The sequence below is a fragment of the Ptychodera flava genome, chromosome 14, assembly GCF_041260155.1.
Source record: "Ptychodera flava strain L36383 chromosome 14, AS_Pfla_20210202, whole genome shotgun sequence".
NCBI classification, from domain to species: domain Eukaryota; kingdom Metazoa; phylum Hemichordata; class Enteropneusta; family Ptychoderidae; genus Ptychodera; species Ptychodera flava.
The window spans coordinates 29,620,747-29,635,327 of record NC_091941.1 but is presented as its reverse complement, the minus strand read 5'-3'; the positions used below and the strand labels follow the sequence as shown (position 1 = coordinate 29,635,327).

Here is a 14,581-nt window from a genome sequence, read left to right as displayed (position 1 = left end):
GCAATTATTAGCATGCTGATTTTTGTTACATAATCATTGATACTATTAATGCCATTGACTGCGAGTCGTGGAGCAATTTCTAAGCCACCGCAGGTATGTTGCCTCCAAAATGGGTTTTTATGATGGAAATAAATTAAAACAGAACAAATGGAAGTACCGAAAATAGGAAAGTTCGGTAACCCCTGGCGCCAGTGCATTTATCTTGCAGAGGAAAAGGTATGAACAAATTTTTTTGATTTGAAACTGTCTTTATAATTATAAAACCTGCGGTGCTACGTTCATAGCGGTCATCAGTGCGTTCGTCCGTATCGCCGAATATCGTCGAAGCCAATGAAGTTGTTGTATACGCGCAAGCGCCGTGCGTTTAGACGTCGAGGGTTTTGACCTTCCAACCTGTGCCCTGAACATGTAGTGGTTCCCATCATGGCGGAGTAAGTGTAAGACGAAATCATCTACACCACTCAGCACGAGAGTAGTACCGGTTTGTTATCCCGTTATATTTAATCAAGTTGCTTCTGAACCCCGCCGTGACTGGAGAGTGATGCAATGGAAGCCATTGAAACCCCAGAAAGTGGGCGTGTTGACCCTGAAAACCACATTGATACCAACGCCACAACAACAGCCACCACCAGCCCAAGACTGCCAGCTATGAACGGTAAAGGTGACGCTCCTACCGACAACAGTGCTACTTTGCCAACGGGTTTTGAATCGCAACTAATACAAAATGGTGACGACAGTAACACTGAAATTACAGAACCAAATACAAGTGAAGCGGAGACCACTTTGTCACTCGCATCTACAAAAACGGTCGAACATGACATAGGTGCAGCCGCGCATCATCAGGGCGTTGGTGTAGATGAACCCATTAAAGTTGACGGAATTGACGACGTCGCCTCTGGAGATACCGTTCCCCAGGATTCTTCTGAAAGACAGCAACTAAATTCGGATGGTTTGGTGAACGCCGAAGAAATTCAGACCGACGTATCGCCCCAACTTCACGATGTAGATATAACGACAGCCGCGAAGACCGAAGATGCGGTCGAATCCTCAGTAAAAAGTACAGAAGCAACGGGTGACGATGACACCGTAACAACAAAAATAAACTCGGAGACTATAACGGTAACAAGCACACACGAAACGTCATTTGCACTCGCTGGTGACCTTGCCGGGGACAATTCCGAGCCAGCCACAGGTGAAAATCTGGTAAGTGAAGTGCCTACAATGTCAATACCAGTTGAGGTGGCTTCTGCAGGGAATGAGAGTAAAACGAGAGGTGATAAGTGGACGACGTTCGATGACGATGAAACGAACAAGGAGAAAGCAAAACAAGGTGATGATACGTGGTTGCCAGTCGGTGGCAGTAATGCTGGTGATACAGACTTGGATCAGTTTGCTCCCCCAGCCATAGCAACCACATCTGAAGATGGAGATGAGAATGAAAGCCATGGTAATGACAAAGGAAGCAGTGATGGAGCATGGATTGACTTTGAGGGAATGCTTTCGTCAGTGCACAAAGCAAATGAACCAATAGCCACAGGTAAATGGGTTGTGTATTTTATACAGACACAAAATTATGAAGAGTCAGCAGCCATTTGCAAATTATTTCTGTGAAGCAGGATTGCGTGGATGGGAATATTTAGCAGGGTAGTCAGCAGTATATATCCACAGTGGTCAATAAACACAAATGGATCATGAGCATTTTGCTTTAATTTGTGTAGCGATTTTCAGCCGAGAATAATATAAAGTAAAATTCAAGAAAGCATCTTCTGTTCATTTTAGATAGACGTGGTAAAAGATACCTCGACATGTTTGAATGTTAGTGACAGTATAATGGAGATCAGTTCTGTTTTGTTACAAAAAGTATGGTTTTAAATGCACCATCTTCTTTGTAAATTGCCATCTGAGTCATCGCACAATGCCTCATACCAATGTAGGTGTGAGTGAAAGAATTCAAGGATAGAATTGAACAGGAATCACACAAGACGTGACCCTGGCAAGAGTTTAAATTTTAGACTGATCATGCCATGCAAAATACTTCATTTGAAAGGTTCTGTAGAAATGTGAATGCCACTTCCTGTATAAAGTGTCAAGGTATTATTGCATAGGTATAGGTTACTGTCTTGGAAAATTCAATTTGAAATCTTTGGTCTTTGAAAATTCCATTTGAAGTCTGTGTTTTTTAGGTCAACAGAATAGAACAATCTATGGAAATAGCTGAATGCACATTTCACTCCGAAAAAAGAGCATAATTGTTGTCGCTATGAATATCTAAAACAGAGTGTGGGCGTTCGTTTATTTCAGCTTGTTACTGTTCAACAATATGTGACCTAGCGTAAGAAAAATGGCAAATTGCAACATAACAAAAACCAAATTCACAAACATTGTAAACAATGATTGCCCAGGCATAAAGTAAAATGTAGAAGACTGCTTTTCCTATATTCACACAGTTTCTTGGTATTTCAATCTATGAAACCAATGAACAAGTTCAAACAGAAAGACCACAAAGTTTAATTACCCTTTCCATGACCATTTTCTTGTATGTCGCTTGTAACCCGACAATCTTATACAAAACAACTGGTGTGTACAGAGGTCTGGTGGTGAGAGGGTCAAAAGGTGGTTGAAAATTATGTCATGCGGGATATGTAAACTCTTAAGACATCCATACTGAGTTTCAAATGTCATGTTCCAGCAGTTATTTATTCATTTGACAGCTAAAAATAACCTATGACACAATGTGACCGAAACATTATCTCAGTCACTCCACCCAGTAATAGAAAACTTCCCTGGTTTTTGCCAGTGCTTTTTGTCTGATTGGGAGGACAAATTTTTAATTTACCAGACCGGGTATTTAAATTCTTGTCACTAGGAGACAGCTTCAACTAAATGGGTTTCTTTCAAAAGCTTCCAGAATGTCATCGGGAGAAATGTGTTTTACATTGATTGGAATAGTATACAGCATCATCCAATGTTATAATTGCATCAATTTATATCGTGCGAGACAAATCGGCCGTTACCATAGAAACACAAAATACATATAGTTTCTGTATAATGCCTAAAGTTACTCATTTGGTCGTCTGGTTATCAAAAACCTGCTTGACTGTATCAGTGTCACATGTTTTGTAACCTCAAGGTATTTGTTTTGCTGCAATTTTCAGAATACTCTGCAAGGAAATCAGACAATTACTCCATGTATAATCATTCAGTGTACCATCAGAGGTCACGGAAGGTCATCTCATCCGTAATTACATCTCGTTGTGAGAGTCGAGGTGCTGTTTCTCAAGTCGAAACTCAGTTACTTAAATCTGTGAATTGTGATACACTATACACATGCACTATGGCAAAATAACACCCTTCAATAGTATTTCCATGCGCTCTCTACAACAGCTTATGCATGATGGGCCCAAGTTGACAAATTGCCATTTAATGTCGCCGTAAAACGGTTCCATGAAGCTAAAGCTTAAACCTACAAGAGCCAGATGAGCCCTAACATATATTTCGTTCTTAGCCGCACACATAAATAACAGGTTTGCTGTTTTCCCTTCCAATGAAACAGCTCCTTAACATTTTGAATCAAGATTAGGAGTTGACATTTTGCAGTCTCTCCTTAACCTTTCACCCTGTGAATTCCCTGAATATGTTTCAAACTAGAACATTGCTCACAACATGTTTCACATAAATGGTAAATTGGGAAGGGTGTTAATGCTTGCACTAGAAATTCATGATGTCATAAGCCAGTGAATGTGTAATATCAGTGTTTCATTGTGCTGCTTCAGTGCTTTCATTAAGTCAATGGCCTAGTGCAAGACAGGCATAACTCATGTTTTTGGTCAAAATTGAGTTTTTGCAGGAACTTGAAATGCATCTTTTGTCAAAATTTTGAGTAAAAAATGTCAATACAACTCGTGTTGCCATAGGGACGTAACTTGAGTTACGACTTTTTTGCACAAGAAGTAAGTGCACTAAGGATGTAATCAACACTTACGTTTGTTTTGCACAGGCAAAATGTTAAAACATCTTATAATGAAGATGCTATTCATGAATATTTCATCAAAAACAGAAAATCGAAAGGATGTAACATATGATGAGTTACGCCCCATAAAAGACATCACTTATAATGAGGTGTATGTCCTTTTTTGCTCAAAATGCTAGTACAAGACGGACATAACTTCAAATTTTTTAATTTACATAAAATTGATTAGTACATAATTATAAAATTGATTTGTGGCATTTTACATGTCTATGACATTATACCCTTTACCATTCAAACCATTAACTACAAACAAATTGAATTTTAGAGTTTGAGGCTCTTAATACCTTTATTCCCATCTAACTCAGTTTTTTGAAAAACAGAGTTATGTCCCTCTTGCACTGGGCCATCAAAGTGTCGGGCGAATTCTGCTACTTCCATCCTGTAAAACACTAATTCAGTCGTGCTGCCAGATGATAACTAGATTAGAACATTCCAGTGTTACATGGGCAGAAGTGGTATACCGTACCCTTTGGCATGTGACACAAATGGTGTCATCAAATCATCTTTTGAGTGAAGTTAAATTCAAAGTTTCAAAACAAAATTAAATTTTAGCCCAACATGATTCAACTTGCTCTGGCAAAGGATTAAATAATTAGTCTTAATTAGTCAATATGGCAAAAGTATGTAAAATTCCACTTACTTTATATAGCAACATGGTCATAGTAGTTTATTCAAAACAAAGAATGCAAAATATTTGGTGCATTTGCATTATTCAGTTCAGACTCAACTGGTTGGTTATAGGGTACCACATGTTCAAATACGCCTACGCTCATAGTCGCATTATTCCTTGTTTCTTAGTTTTCAACTACCGCTATAGCTCCTTCAACTTTGCAAACCTTGATCTGCAGTAAGTATACATGTCAAATAATTGGCTAAGATTGTGGAACTGCATGAGCATGCAGGACAGTGATGGAGAGCTGGCATGCTTACAAGCATGATTGACTTATGCATAAAATATAGAATGCAATACCTGCAGGTTTGAATTACATTTGCTACAGTGCACAGTTAACGGTACTGATAATACTGGAGCTTTCATGGTATGATTATTAAATGGCTTTGAGAGTTTGTGCGTTGCTGGTATGTGTTGAGAGCTGTTATCTTTGGAACTAATTAATCCATCCAACTGTCATGAATCACCATGTGCAAGACAATATTGTCTGTCACAGCTTATCATTCCATCTGTCAGACGACTCATTTCTGTGAAGCACTACTGTAACATTTCCTTCATTGCATTAATTGGATGCGTATTCAAGGTCGTCAAATCATTCATTTAAGATAAAAAAAATAATAGACTCATCTAGGACCAATATCAATAAATTATGATGTGCGAATACGCAACCTCCATGACTGAGTGACGATGCTGATATACATTCAGATGTTTTTGTCAGTGTCCAAAATTTCCAAGCCTTCAATTTTGAGAAATGAGAAATTTCAGAATATATTATCTCCATAAGACATGATCTTGCATTTATCATCCATGTGGTTGAAACCCCATGTTTTGCTGTATGTTTAATGGAGTAGTACACACATGTGATCAAAAGAACCACTTGTTTGTTTTGCCTCCTAGAATAAATACATCCATTCCCTGATGTGTGGGCCTGACTTGCGGCTATCTGATTATCTCTTGCAGGTACTTCAGATCATACTACTGATGACAGTATTGGTACTGACCCGAGGTTCACTACCAGTCAGGATGAACCCCAACCCCAAGGATTGCATGTAACAGGTGATCATGAGGCAAAGATTGACTTCGAAGAGTCTCTTGACATCGTAGCGCAACCATATGAGAAGCTAGATTCCTCTCCATCATCTCAGAGACAATCCATGGGAGAAACGGAAGCTGTTGCGGCAGCATGGATGACGTTTGATGACGACAGCCCTAGGCAGAAACGGAAAAGTGTTGGTTCTGGTGCGTCTGATAGCCAAATGCATTCTCCACCTCCCACCAATGTTGTCGCATCTGTTGCTGCTAATCAACAGGCAGGCATTCCAAGTGAAACGAAGTATGGACGGACTTCTCAAAGTGGACATCCTCTTACATCCCTGTCAGGAGCTGGTGGACTTGCTGCAGATCCATTTGGGTGGCAAACTTCTGTGACAGCTGGCAGCCAAAACACATCACTCAGTGCACAGTTGGAATTGGAATCTTCCCACCCAGTGTCTGGAAACACGCAAGCTAAAATGAGCAGCGACCAGTCATTGCAACTCACCAACAGCTCTACGAGAGATTCACTGCAGTCAATGCCAACAAGTCCACCATTGCCAGTATCTGCAGCACTCAAAGGGTGGGTGTCATTTGACGACGATGCTGGTACGCCTACCAAAAAAACAAATCAAAGTTTGCCGCCGGAGCAGCCACAGCATTCAGTGTTTTTCGGTAATTCATTTCAACAACAACAAGCAGCTACCCAGCACATTGGCACAGCCGGCAATCCTTTCACCAAGGAGCTCCTGGCCACTCAACATCAACAGGTACAACCTGTCAACCAGTTCCAAACATCACCCACAGTGCAGAATGCCACAGCACCCAGCTCACCATATAACCCATTCCAAAGTGGCGCTGTCGGAGGCAACGTTCAAGTGACCCAACCTCCGACCTCACCGTCTTTCAATCCATTTGCCGGAAGTGCCACTGTGCAGGATGCTACACTGATCGCGCCAACAAGTCCTGGCAATCCATTTAGGATGGACAGCAGCATGTCAGCAACAGGTCAAGCGACTGCGTCACCGTACGCTTCTGGTATCTCTGCATTGGATGCATCAAGTCAGCAACCAGCAGCTGTTGCAGCATGGTCGTCAGTATCATCAACAGCAACCCAGCCTCCCACTGGTTATCCCAATGTGGCACTGGCTGAAACTGTGCAACTTGAAGCAGCTCTGCCCAAGCAGGAAGACGTACCAGTTTTTGAGGAAATGCCTGTGCTAGATGAAGACGGCAACTGTGTTGGGGACAGGTTCGATGATGAATACCCGTTGGAGCCTTATGATCCCCTGAAAGGTTGGGATCTTGAGCTGCGTGTTCCTGACAGGAAGAAACTCACTGGCTCACGCTACTGGAAACCAGTCCGCGTCAGACTCATCGACGGCAACGTGCTGCAGTTGTACAATGACAACAACCCAATGGAACCATTCCGTGAACTGCCTCTGCAGTCAAGCTACATGTTCTCGGTGCACAAACGACAGCCTTACAGTGCGCAAGGGAAAATTCATACCATCAAAGTGGAGTATGTTTCGTACAAGGAGAAGAAGAAGTTTGGGTCTAAGTATGTAGTGGAACACTTGAGTCATCGAGCTGAGCTTCTGAAAGTGGGATCCACTGACTACAGGGAGTTCAAAAGCTTCATAAGGGCTGTGAATGACACGCTGATGAGGTTGCCTGCACATCGGGACAGGGGGACCACTTACAGGCAAGATTCTATCACCATAGATGTCACAGACAAGTGCAGGGCCAGGCTGACAAAGAACGGAGAAACAGACAAAGTCTCAATCTCGGTACACATTCTCTGCCTGGCATTCGTCACAGGAATGCCCGAGTGTGTCCTCGGGTTGAACGACTTCCACCGGCAAGGTGTGGAAATTGTATCCCGGCAAGACATCATTCCACACAGAACTGACAGCTGGGTTAAGATGGAGAATGTTGAACTTCACAGCTGTGTTGATCAGGAGAAGTTCATCAGTGATAGGTTTATCGAGTTCCACCCTCTGGATGCAAGTACGTTTGAACTGATGAGGTTTCAGATAAGACCAGATAAAGGTCAAGATTTGCCTCTGATTGTCAAAGTAGTGGTTTCTGGTGAACGTGCCCATATAGAACTCAGAGCTGATGTCCTCATCCCTGGTAAGTCCTCTAACATCCATCAGTTTATTTATTTATTTATTTATTTATTTATTTATTTATCCTCTTGTTGCAACCCTTCTGAACAGGGGCTCACAAAAAGCATAATGCACAACAAATTAAATGAAGCACTGTAAATGAAATTAAAATCCATAACTAAAGCATTAACAAGTAAAGCTAGTTTGCTATTACTAGTACATTTAACAATAATTTGATGTTACTAAATATGCTAAAAAATTGAACTATCATTTAACAATTCAAAAATTATTTTTGAGTTTCTACCACATCAATTAAACATTGTTTGAAAAGTTTGTCAGTCTCTTAACAGATTGCATTCATGTAATCCTATGTAGAGTCAACTAGGGAAAAAACATTAATTCTTTTCTTCCTCTGAAATCTTTGTACAAATTCAATTCATTATTTTGCGACAAAATCTTCCAGTTTCTGTCATTATTTTTGTCAGTAAAAGGAGAGTTTTTCACATCTCAAAAGAAAATGTACCAGTGTGTCTTCTTCACTGGCATGACATAGGCAGGTGCAATCATTTTCAATCATTTTTCATCAGTTACCATTGACTGTGTCAAAGCAGCTCACCAGGCTAAATTCGTAAAGGATCTTGATTTTCTGTGACTTGACAAGTATAGCCAAGGTGCATGACAGTTTTCAAAACTGTATATAACCTGATCTGTTCATCACTCTCAAGCCACGTTGATTTATAGTGAATTTTGGCAAATAGTAACATGATTTTAGTTTCTATGATTGACTTCAAAATATCAGTGCAATGTAATCCTTGATCATTTTTATTACAAACCTGGAACCAAACAAATGGCAAAACCTTACTCTGACAAAGATATTAGATTCTATGTGACTGGTAGATTATATATTTAAAGATGTACATTTTTTCAAGAACTGTGGTTCCTATCTATGCCTGTCATTTTAGCCTTCCTCTTTTTTGTTATACTCAGTCACTCACAATGTATTCAAATTATATTTTGTGCCAACAGTCCAGCCTTGAACCAACATTCATTTTGCTGGTATTTTGTCTTGAACTGATGGCTAATGCAGCTTGACTGTAAGAGTGTTGGGAGATTTAAGAATGTACAAATGGTGTGATTTAAAGTTTAAGGAGCTGAATTGTTCAAAACATCAAAAAAATTAAAAGCAGTATTTGAAATGTGTGCTTCTTTTGTATTGTTGTGATGAACAAGCTTGAATATTTAGCCAAACTTTTGAATTGGATATTCCAAACATACATTCATCCTCTCACCTGTTATGCCTTATGGGTGTGCAAAAATGATAATTACAAGTTGTTCATATTTGAACAATTTTTATTGACTCTACAGGTCATAGAAGCAAGAAGAGCATGCAGCAGAATCCAACTGAAAACATTATGATTTGTTTTCCGATTCCGGAAAGCTGGGTTCCAATGTTCAGAATTGCAAAGAAGTTTGGCTACAAATCGGTGAAATCAACAACCAAGAAAGCTGGAAAAATCAAGAAAGGTATTATCATACTTCGTGTTATAGAAATAATTCACAAAGAATCATTTATTTTGGTGTCAGATTTTTTATCCATATTGGAAAGGGACAACCTTTGGTTTGGCATTCCAAACTGAATTTTACTGAACTGCTTCTGTCATTCTGTTGTCTTGTTGTACCTCCACTATACACAAGCAAAGTGTGACATGTCGACATTGAGCTGCCAGAGGAATCTATAGAACGCCCTCAGTGTTAGGTTTTGAGTGTTGTTTTGTTTTCATAGATGATGTGTTCATGTCAACCTTACATGCTTCTAGTGTGGTAAGATAAACAGTTGCCCTGTTGAGTGTTTTTTGTGCAAGCAAATCTGTATTTTGTCATCACCAGGTCTTTATCAGGCATATAGTTTCCTACCTCACAAAACTCTCCAGAGGAAGCTTATAGGTCACCTTTTATGGTGCATCCTGCATCTTGGGTCCACATCTATAAACAATCACAGATTTACATCTGTTTCCTTGAGTCTTTGCCACAATGTCCCCAACTTTTGAGAGGGAAATCAGTGTTGATATTATGAATTTTTACAGGAAGTCTCTGTCCTGGCTTGATTGAGGTATCAGCTGGCACTGCTAAATATGAACATGCATACCGTTCTCTGGTATGGAGGATACCCAGGCTGCCTGAGAAGAATACAGGTAGGTTGTCTTTCTTTTGGTTTTAAGAACTATGTCACTTCAGCATTCCAAAACTCAATACTGTTCAATCCAAACTGATCCCACTTGTTATAATTTACTTCAGTGCAATCTATTAACTGTCAGTTACTGCATCCCCGAAAGTAGATGGCATTCAGTGGTCATTTTGATTCCCAATGCCATCAGGTAAAGGGACGGGCAACATATTATAGTTTTTCATAGTCCATCGATTAAATATTTTGTAACTTGTACAAAATACTTGAGGTACACTGCATTTTGATGAGAGTTTTTCAACACCCAAATTTTTACAGTACTTTGCTAATCTACCTCTTGAGTGGACTTATTCTCAAGTCTGCAGAGTAAATGAAGTCTTATCTCTGTTTTTTGTGAGAAATTTGAAAATTTTAATTTTCTTCCATACAGTCAACACAGGGTAAAGTGGCACTTTCAATTTCGAGAACTGATATACCTTTATTGATTTGTTCGTGTTATCCTTAACTTGCGGGATGACCCTAATATTTATTTCTGACCATGAAATAGACCGGTTTATAGTTTCTATGAAGAAGTTTTGGAGAAAGTTGGAAAACCTGATGTTTTAGATGTGCGCTACCATAAGATGTCCTGACAGAATATCAATTTGATTTCAAATGGCCTATGATAGTTCATCTATTACGAAGCGTTTGATGTTGCTAACTGAATAACCTTGCTTCAAGTGCAGACACACAACATTGTCCACTACATCCATTCTAAGGTCATTACCTCTGAAGCCCTACATACATGTAATCAGATATTCTGTAACTGTTATTGAAGTTGGACATTTCATCCCAAACCTCTGAACACTAGACACAGGGCTGTACACTTTGAAATCTAAGAACTGGCGAGTTAGCAATTTGTTGGTAAACCAGTCATGAAGTCATAAGCTGCAGTGTCCTAAAGACCTAATTTTTCAGCTGAGTCACAGTTTCAGATGAACTCTTTAACTCTCATTACCTTCTGTGGAGATCCAAACTTTGATGAAACTGTATCGGTAAAAGGTGTATGATTTCCAGGAATTATTCCATGTTGAAAGAACTTCAAGAACTTTAACCTTAGCGGAACAAGTATTGTCATGAAATTAGCAATAAAACATATGGCCATATAAATATAACTGTATAATAAATGATATTGTACTGTTTTGTTTGTTTTTTTCATTCAGATCCTCATACAACTCAGATCTTTATGTGTCGCATGGACCTCACCTCTGAAAATGACATTCCACACACGTACAACAAGTACGCCCTGGTAGAGTACACAATGCCCAACACCACAGCCTCCAGGACCGCTGTCCGTTCCATTGCTGTGGCCAACGAACGAATTCCGGACAAGTTGGTCCGCTATCGGGCCCACTACAGCTACGAGGTGGAGATTGAACAAAACTTTCATTTCACTGCTGCGTTGGACAATGAAGACCCAAGACAATGCGTCCAGCAATGAATAGATAGTGACGAAATAGCAACTCTTTTCCATTACCATGGTGTTATATCTTTCTATACTACCTTTTGTAACACTGTATCTTTCTACAATAGTTTTTGTAGTACCGTCAGCTGATAAAATCTAACAATCCATAGAGCCAATAGTAGAGTATTTTATTCTCAATATGTATCTATTTTCAAAGCCAGTAGATGTCCAATATAACAATGGTCATGAAACTTAGAAATCAGAAATATATAGGACAGAAGCAAGGTTTATGCTAAAGCAGCGCTTCAAAGGATGGTAGTACTTTGCAGGTTTGGTAGCTGTTTTGAATTAAACTTTCTTATTATTTCTGAGTGGTGGAAGTTTTCCTTTCAGCAATATGTACATTTCGTATGTAGCTGTGGCATCGTTTGTGCAATTGTTACATGAATTACTATGTTTCAGTACTTTTTATTTGATTTGAAAAAACCCCAATAGTTGTAAGTTATCAAAACTTTCACCAAATATCTCAAAATTTGCCAGTTTACATCTGAAACAGGTCACTGAGTGTAAGTTTCCACCGGTTTAGTGTGCCGTTGCTGTTATTGAAATGAATTCACACTCAATCTTCAGTAATGGGAATATTGCATGACCACAATTAATATCAGGAAAATATCAGTATTACCAAAAGGGTTTTGTTAGGTCAATTTAAATCTGAAAAATAAGTGAAACAAAACCAGACTCACCAGCCAAAGTCAACAACAACAGGATTCACTGTGCCCTAAGCTTGCAATAGACAACTCAGTTGAGATAGTCACAATGCTTTTTGCATGTCACTTCTGTTGTCAAGAACACCATGTGCCATCAGTGTCTTCATGTGACACTGACTTTACAAATGAAGAAGAGGAAAAAAAGTGGGTTTTGTGAAACAAATGAACATGCAAATACCTTTGCAGGTATGGAGAGCAAACTCGGTGACATGTTCTTATGTATTTCCTATGAAATCCCATCAGTACTAGAGTGTTTGTAATACAGTCGTGCTGTAGTTTTTAAGAAGTTATTCTCTTTGGCAACAACTACTGCATTCAGTTTTTCCAAAATGATAAATTAATGTAACGTCAGGATAAGATTATATGTTTTTTTTTTAAACCAAAGAAACTTGTGTAATGAAAGTATCATCTCTGGTGACAAATACGAGACTAAGTGATGATGGGTATCAGTTAAAAAAACTACTTGTGATCAAGTCTTTCCGATAAAGTCTTGCGATTTATTACTCTTGTCCACCAGTTTGTGTTGATGACGTGCAATCAGTATACAAATCTGCCAGTTGTTTTACTGTACTCAAAAATCATGATAACACGATGTTTTTTTGAAGGTTTTGTATTATTTTAATTTTAGTTGTATCTCAGTGATTTTCAGATCTAGTTTCATACCTGCCTCAAGTTGTCCAGAATGTATTACGAATGAATGGCTTTTAGCAGAGTAAAACTTGGATTACTCAAGTCCAAATGGCTTATTTAAATATGGCTTTTTTTCAGCGTTTATTTCTGTATTTGTGAAGTAAAACTTAGCATTTAGCCGATGTGTTAACGTTGATCACTATCACTTTTCTTTTTCTACGTCGTTAGAATTCCACAGAAATTTAGATCTGTGCTCCAATTATTCAGCTGTCGGCCCATATGTGACGTAGTTACCTGACGTCACCTGAAGTTTCTCTTGCCATGTTCATTCATGTCCTTTCTTGTTCATTGCCAGTATCTGCCAGGTCTGTAAAAAGAATGAAGCTTGTCTACTAGCTGCAACTGTGTTTCTGTTTCTTGACTAAGCCAAGCCTGATGAAAAATAGATCATTTTATGCTCTTTGGTATTGACAAACAGTACTTAAACTTGCAACAGTATTCCCATACAGGTCACAGATGAAACTCTACTCTGTTAGATGTCTTTGCCTAGAGTGACAGTGTATGATAGACATTTGCAGTCATCTCACAAATGCAGCTCTACTCTGTGAGATGTCTCAGCTACAGTGTACAATAGACACAGTCAATAACTTTACAAAATATTATTTGTACCAACTGCTTGAGTCTGATAACTCACAGGAGAGATGAGGAATATTTTTATAATGAGGATGAGGAGTTTCATCATAATAGCCCCTCCCCCCCCTCTTTTTAATATTGGGCTGACTCCAAGTGTGGAGAAAGTGGGAAGGTTGGATAATGAATGGAAGGTGTGAAATTTGAAATTTTCGTTTCTGAGTCCCTCAAACAACTCAGAGTCCCTGCAGCTCCTGAAACCAAAACCACATTTGAAGTTCCGGTCAAGGTTGATCAGCAATAATAATATTCATTGTCCAATTTACGAGATGGAAACATTAGCCATGACAGAATTACATTGTTGACAAATATTCAAAGACTGAACTTTGAACCTGGCACTAAAGATTAAAGTAATATCGCGTGCAAGCCATGTTTACTTCAGACCTTAATAATTATTAATTCTAAATTTCATAAGCTTTATCCAGTTGATTAAGAAGATCACCATCTTCAGCAAAGAAGGCTGATATTGTCTGTTTTTAGTAAAATTTGACCCAAAAAAACTGTTGTTTATGTCAGTATCTTTTCAACTGTAATAGCATTTTCATATTTCTAGGAAGTGTTGGCTATGGCTCTACTCTGGAATGAAAAGGACATATGGTGTTCCACAGACTTAGTACGCCCAAGATATCATGTGATTGCTCTACAAACAAACCCACATATACAAACATGTATGGAAATACACTTTCTATATGTGTTTGTGCAGATGGTTTTGTTTGTACTGTGGTCCATTTGAATTCCAAGTTTTGCCATTGGTGACTTGCTGCATGAAAACATCAAAAAGGTGTTCTTGGCAGATGCATCCCACTTGCTGTAATCTTCTTTTTAACATTTTATACTAGTCTTGTATTTCAATCTTTTTTTTCTGTAACATATTTTAAGCATGAGATCTTCAAAACTTTCATAAATTCCTTGTCCCTCTGTGAAGTGGCGGCAGTTTTGATTTACATGTAGTTTGATTCCCTTTTGACACAGACTATTTTGGCAATGTACGTGTATGATATGATAAGGAAAAGTAGTGGACTTGT

General features: G+C 38.9%; 1 protein-coding gene across 1 annotated transcript in view; it reads left to right on the top strand.

Annotated features, from left to right (window-relative positions):
* The first annotated feature begins 380 nt into the window (after positions 1 to 380).
* The window catches only part of LOC139150090 (stonin-2-like), a 42,066-nt gene continuing 27,865 nt past the window's right edge, over positions 381 to 14,581 (top strand). Inside the window, exons 1-6 of the mRNA XM_070722249.1 lie at positions 381 to 1,537; positions 3,156 to 3,266; positions 5,661 to 7,868; positions 9,209 to 9,367; positions 9,928 to 10,035; positions 11,228 to 11,430. Of these exons, the coding sequence (XP_070578350.1) occupies positions 547 to 1,537; positions 3,156 to 3,266; positions 5,661 to 7,868; positions 9,209 to 9,367; positions 9,928 to 10,035; positions 11,228 to 11,430 (3,780 nt within the window). The 5' untranslated portion in view covers positions 381 to 546. The remainder of the gene's footprint in view (positions 1,538 to 3,155; positions 3,267 to 5,660; positions 7,869 to 9,208; positions 9,368 to 9,927; positions 10,036 to 11,227; positions 11,431 to 14,581) is intronic.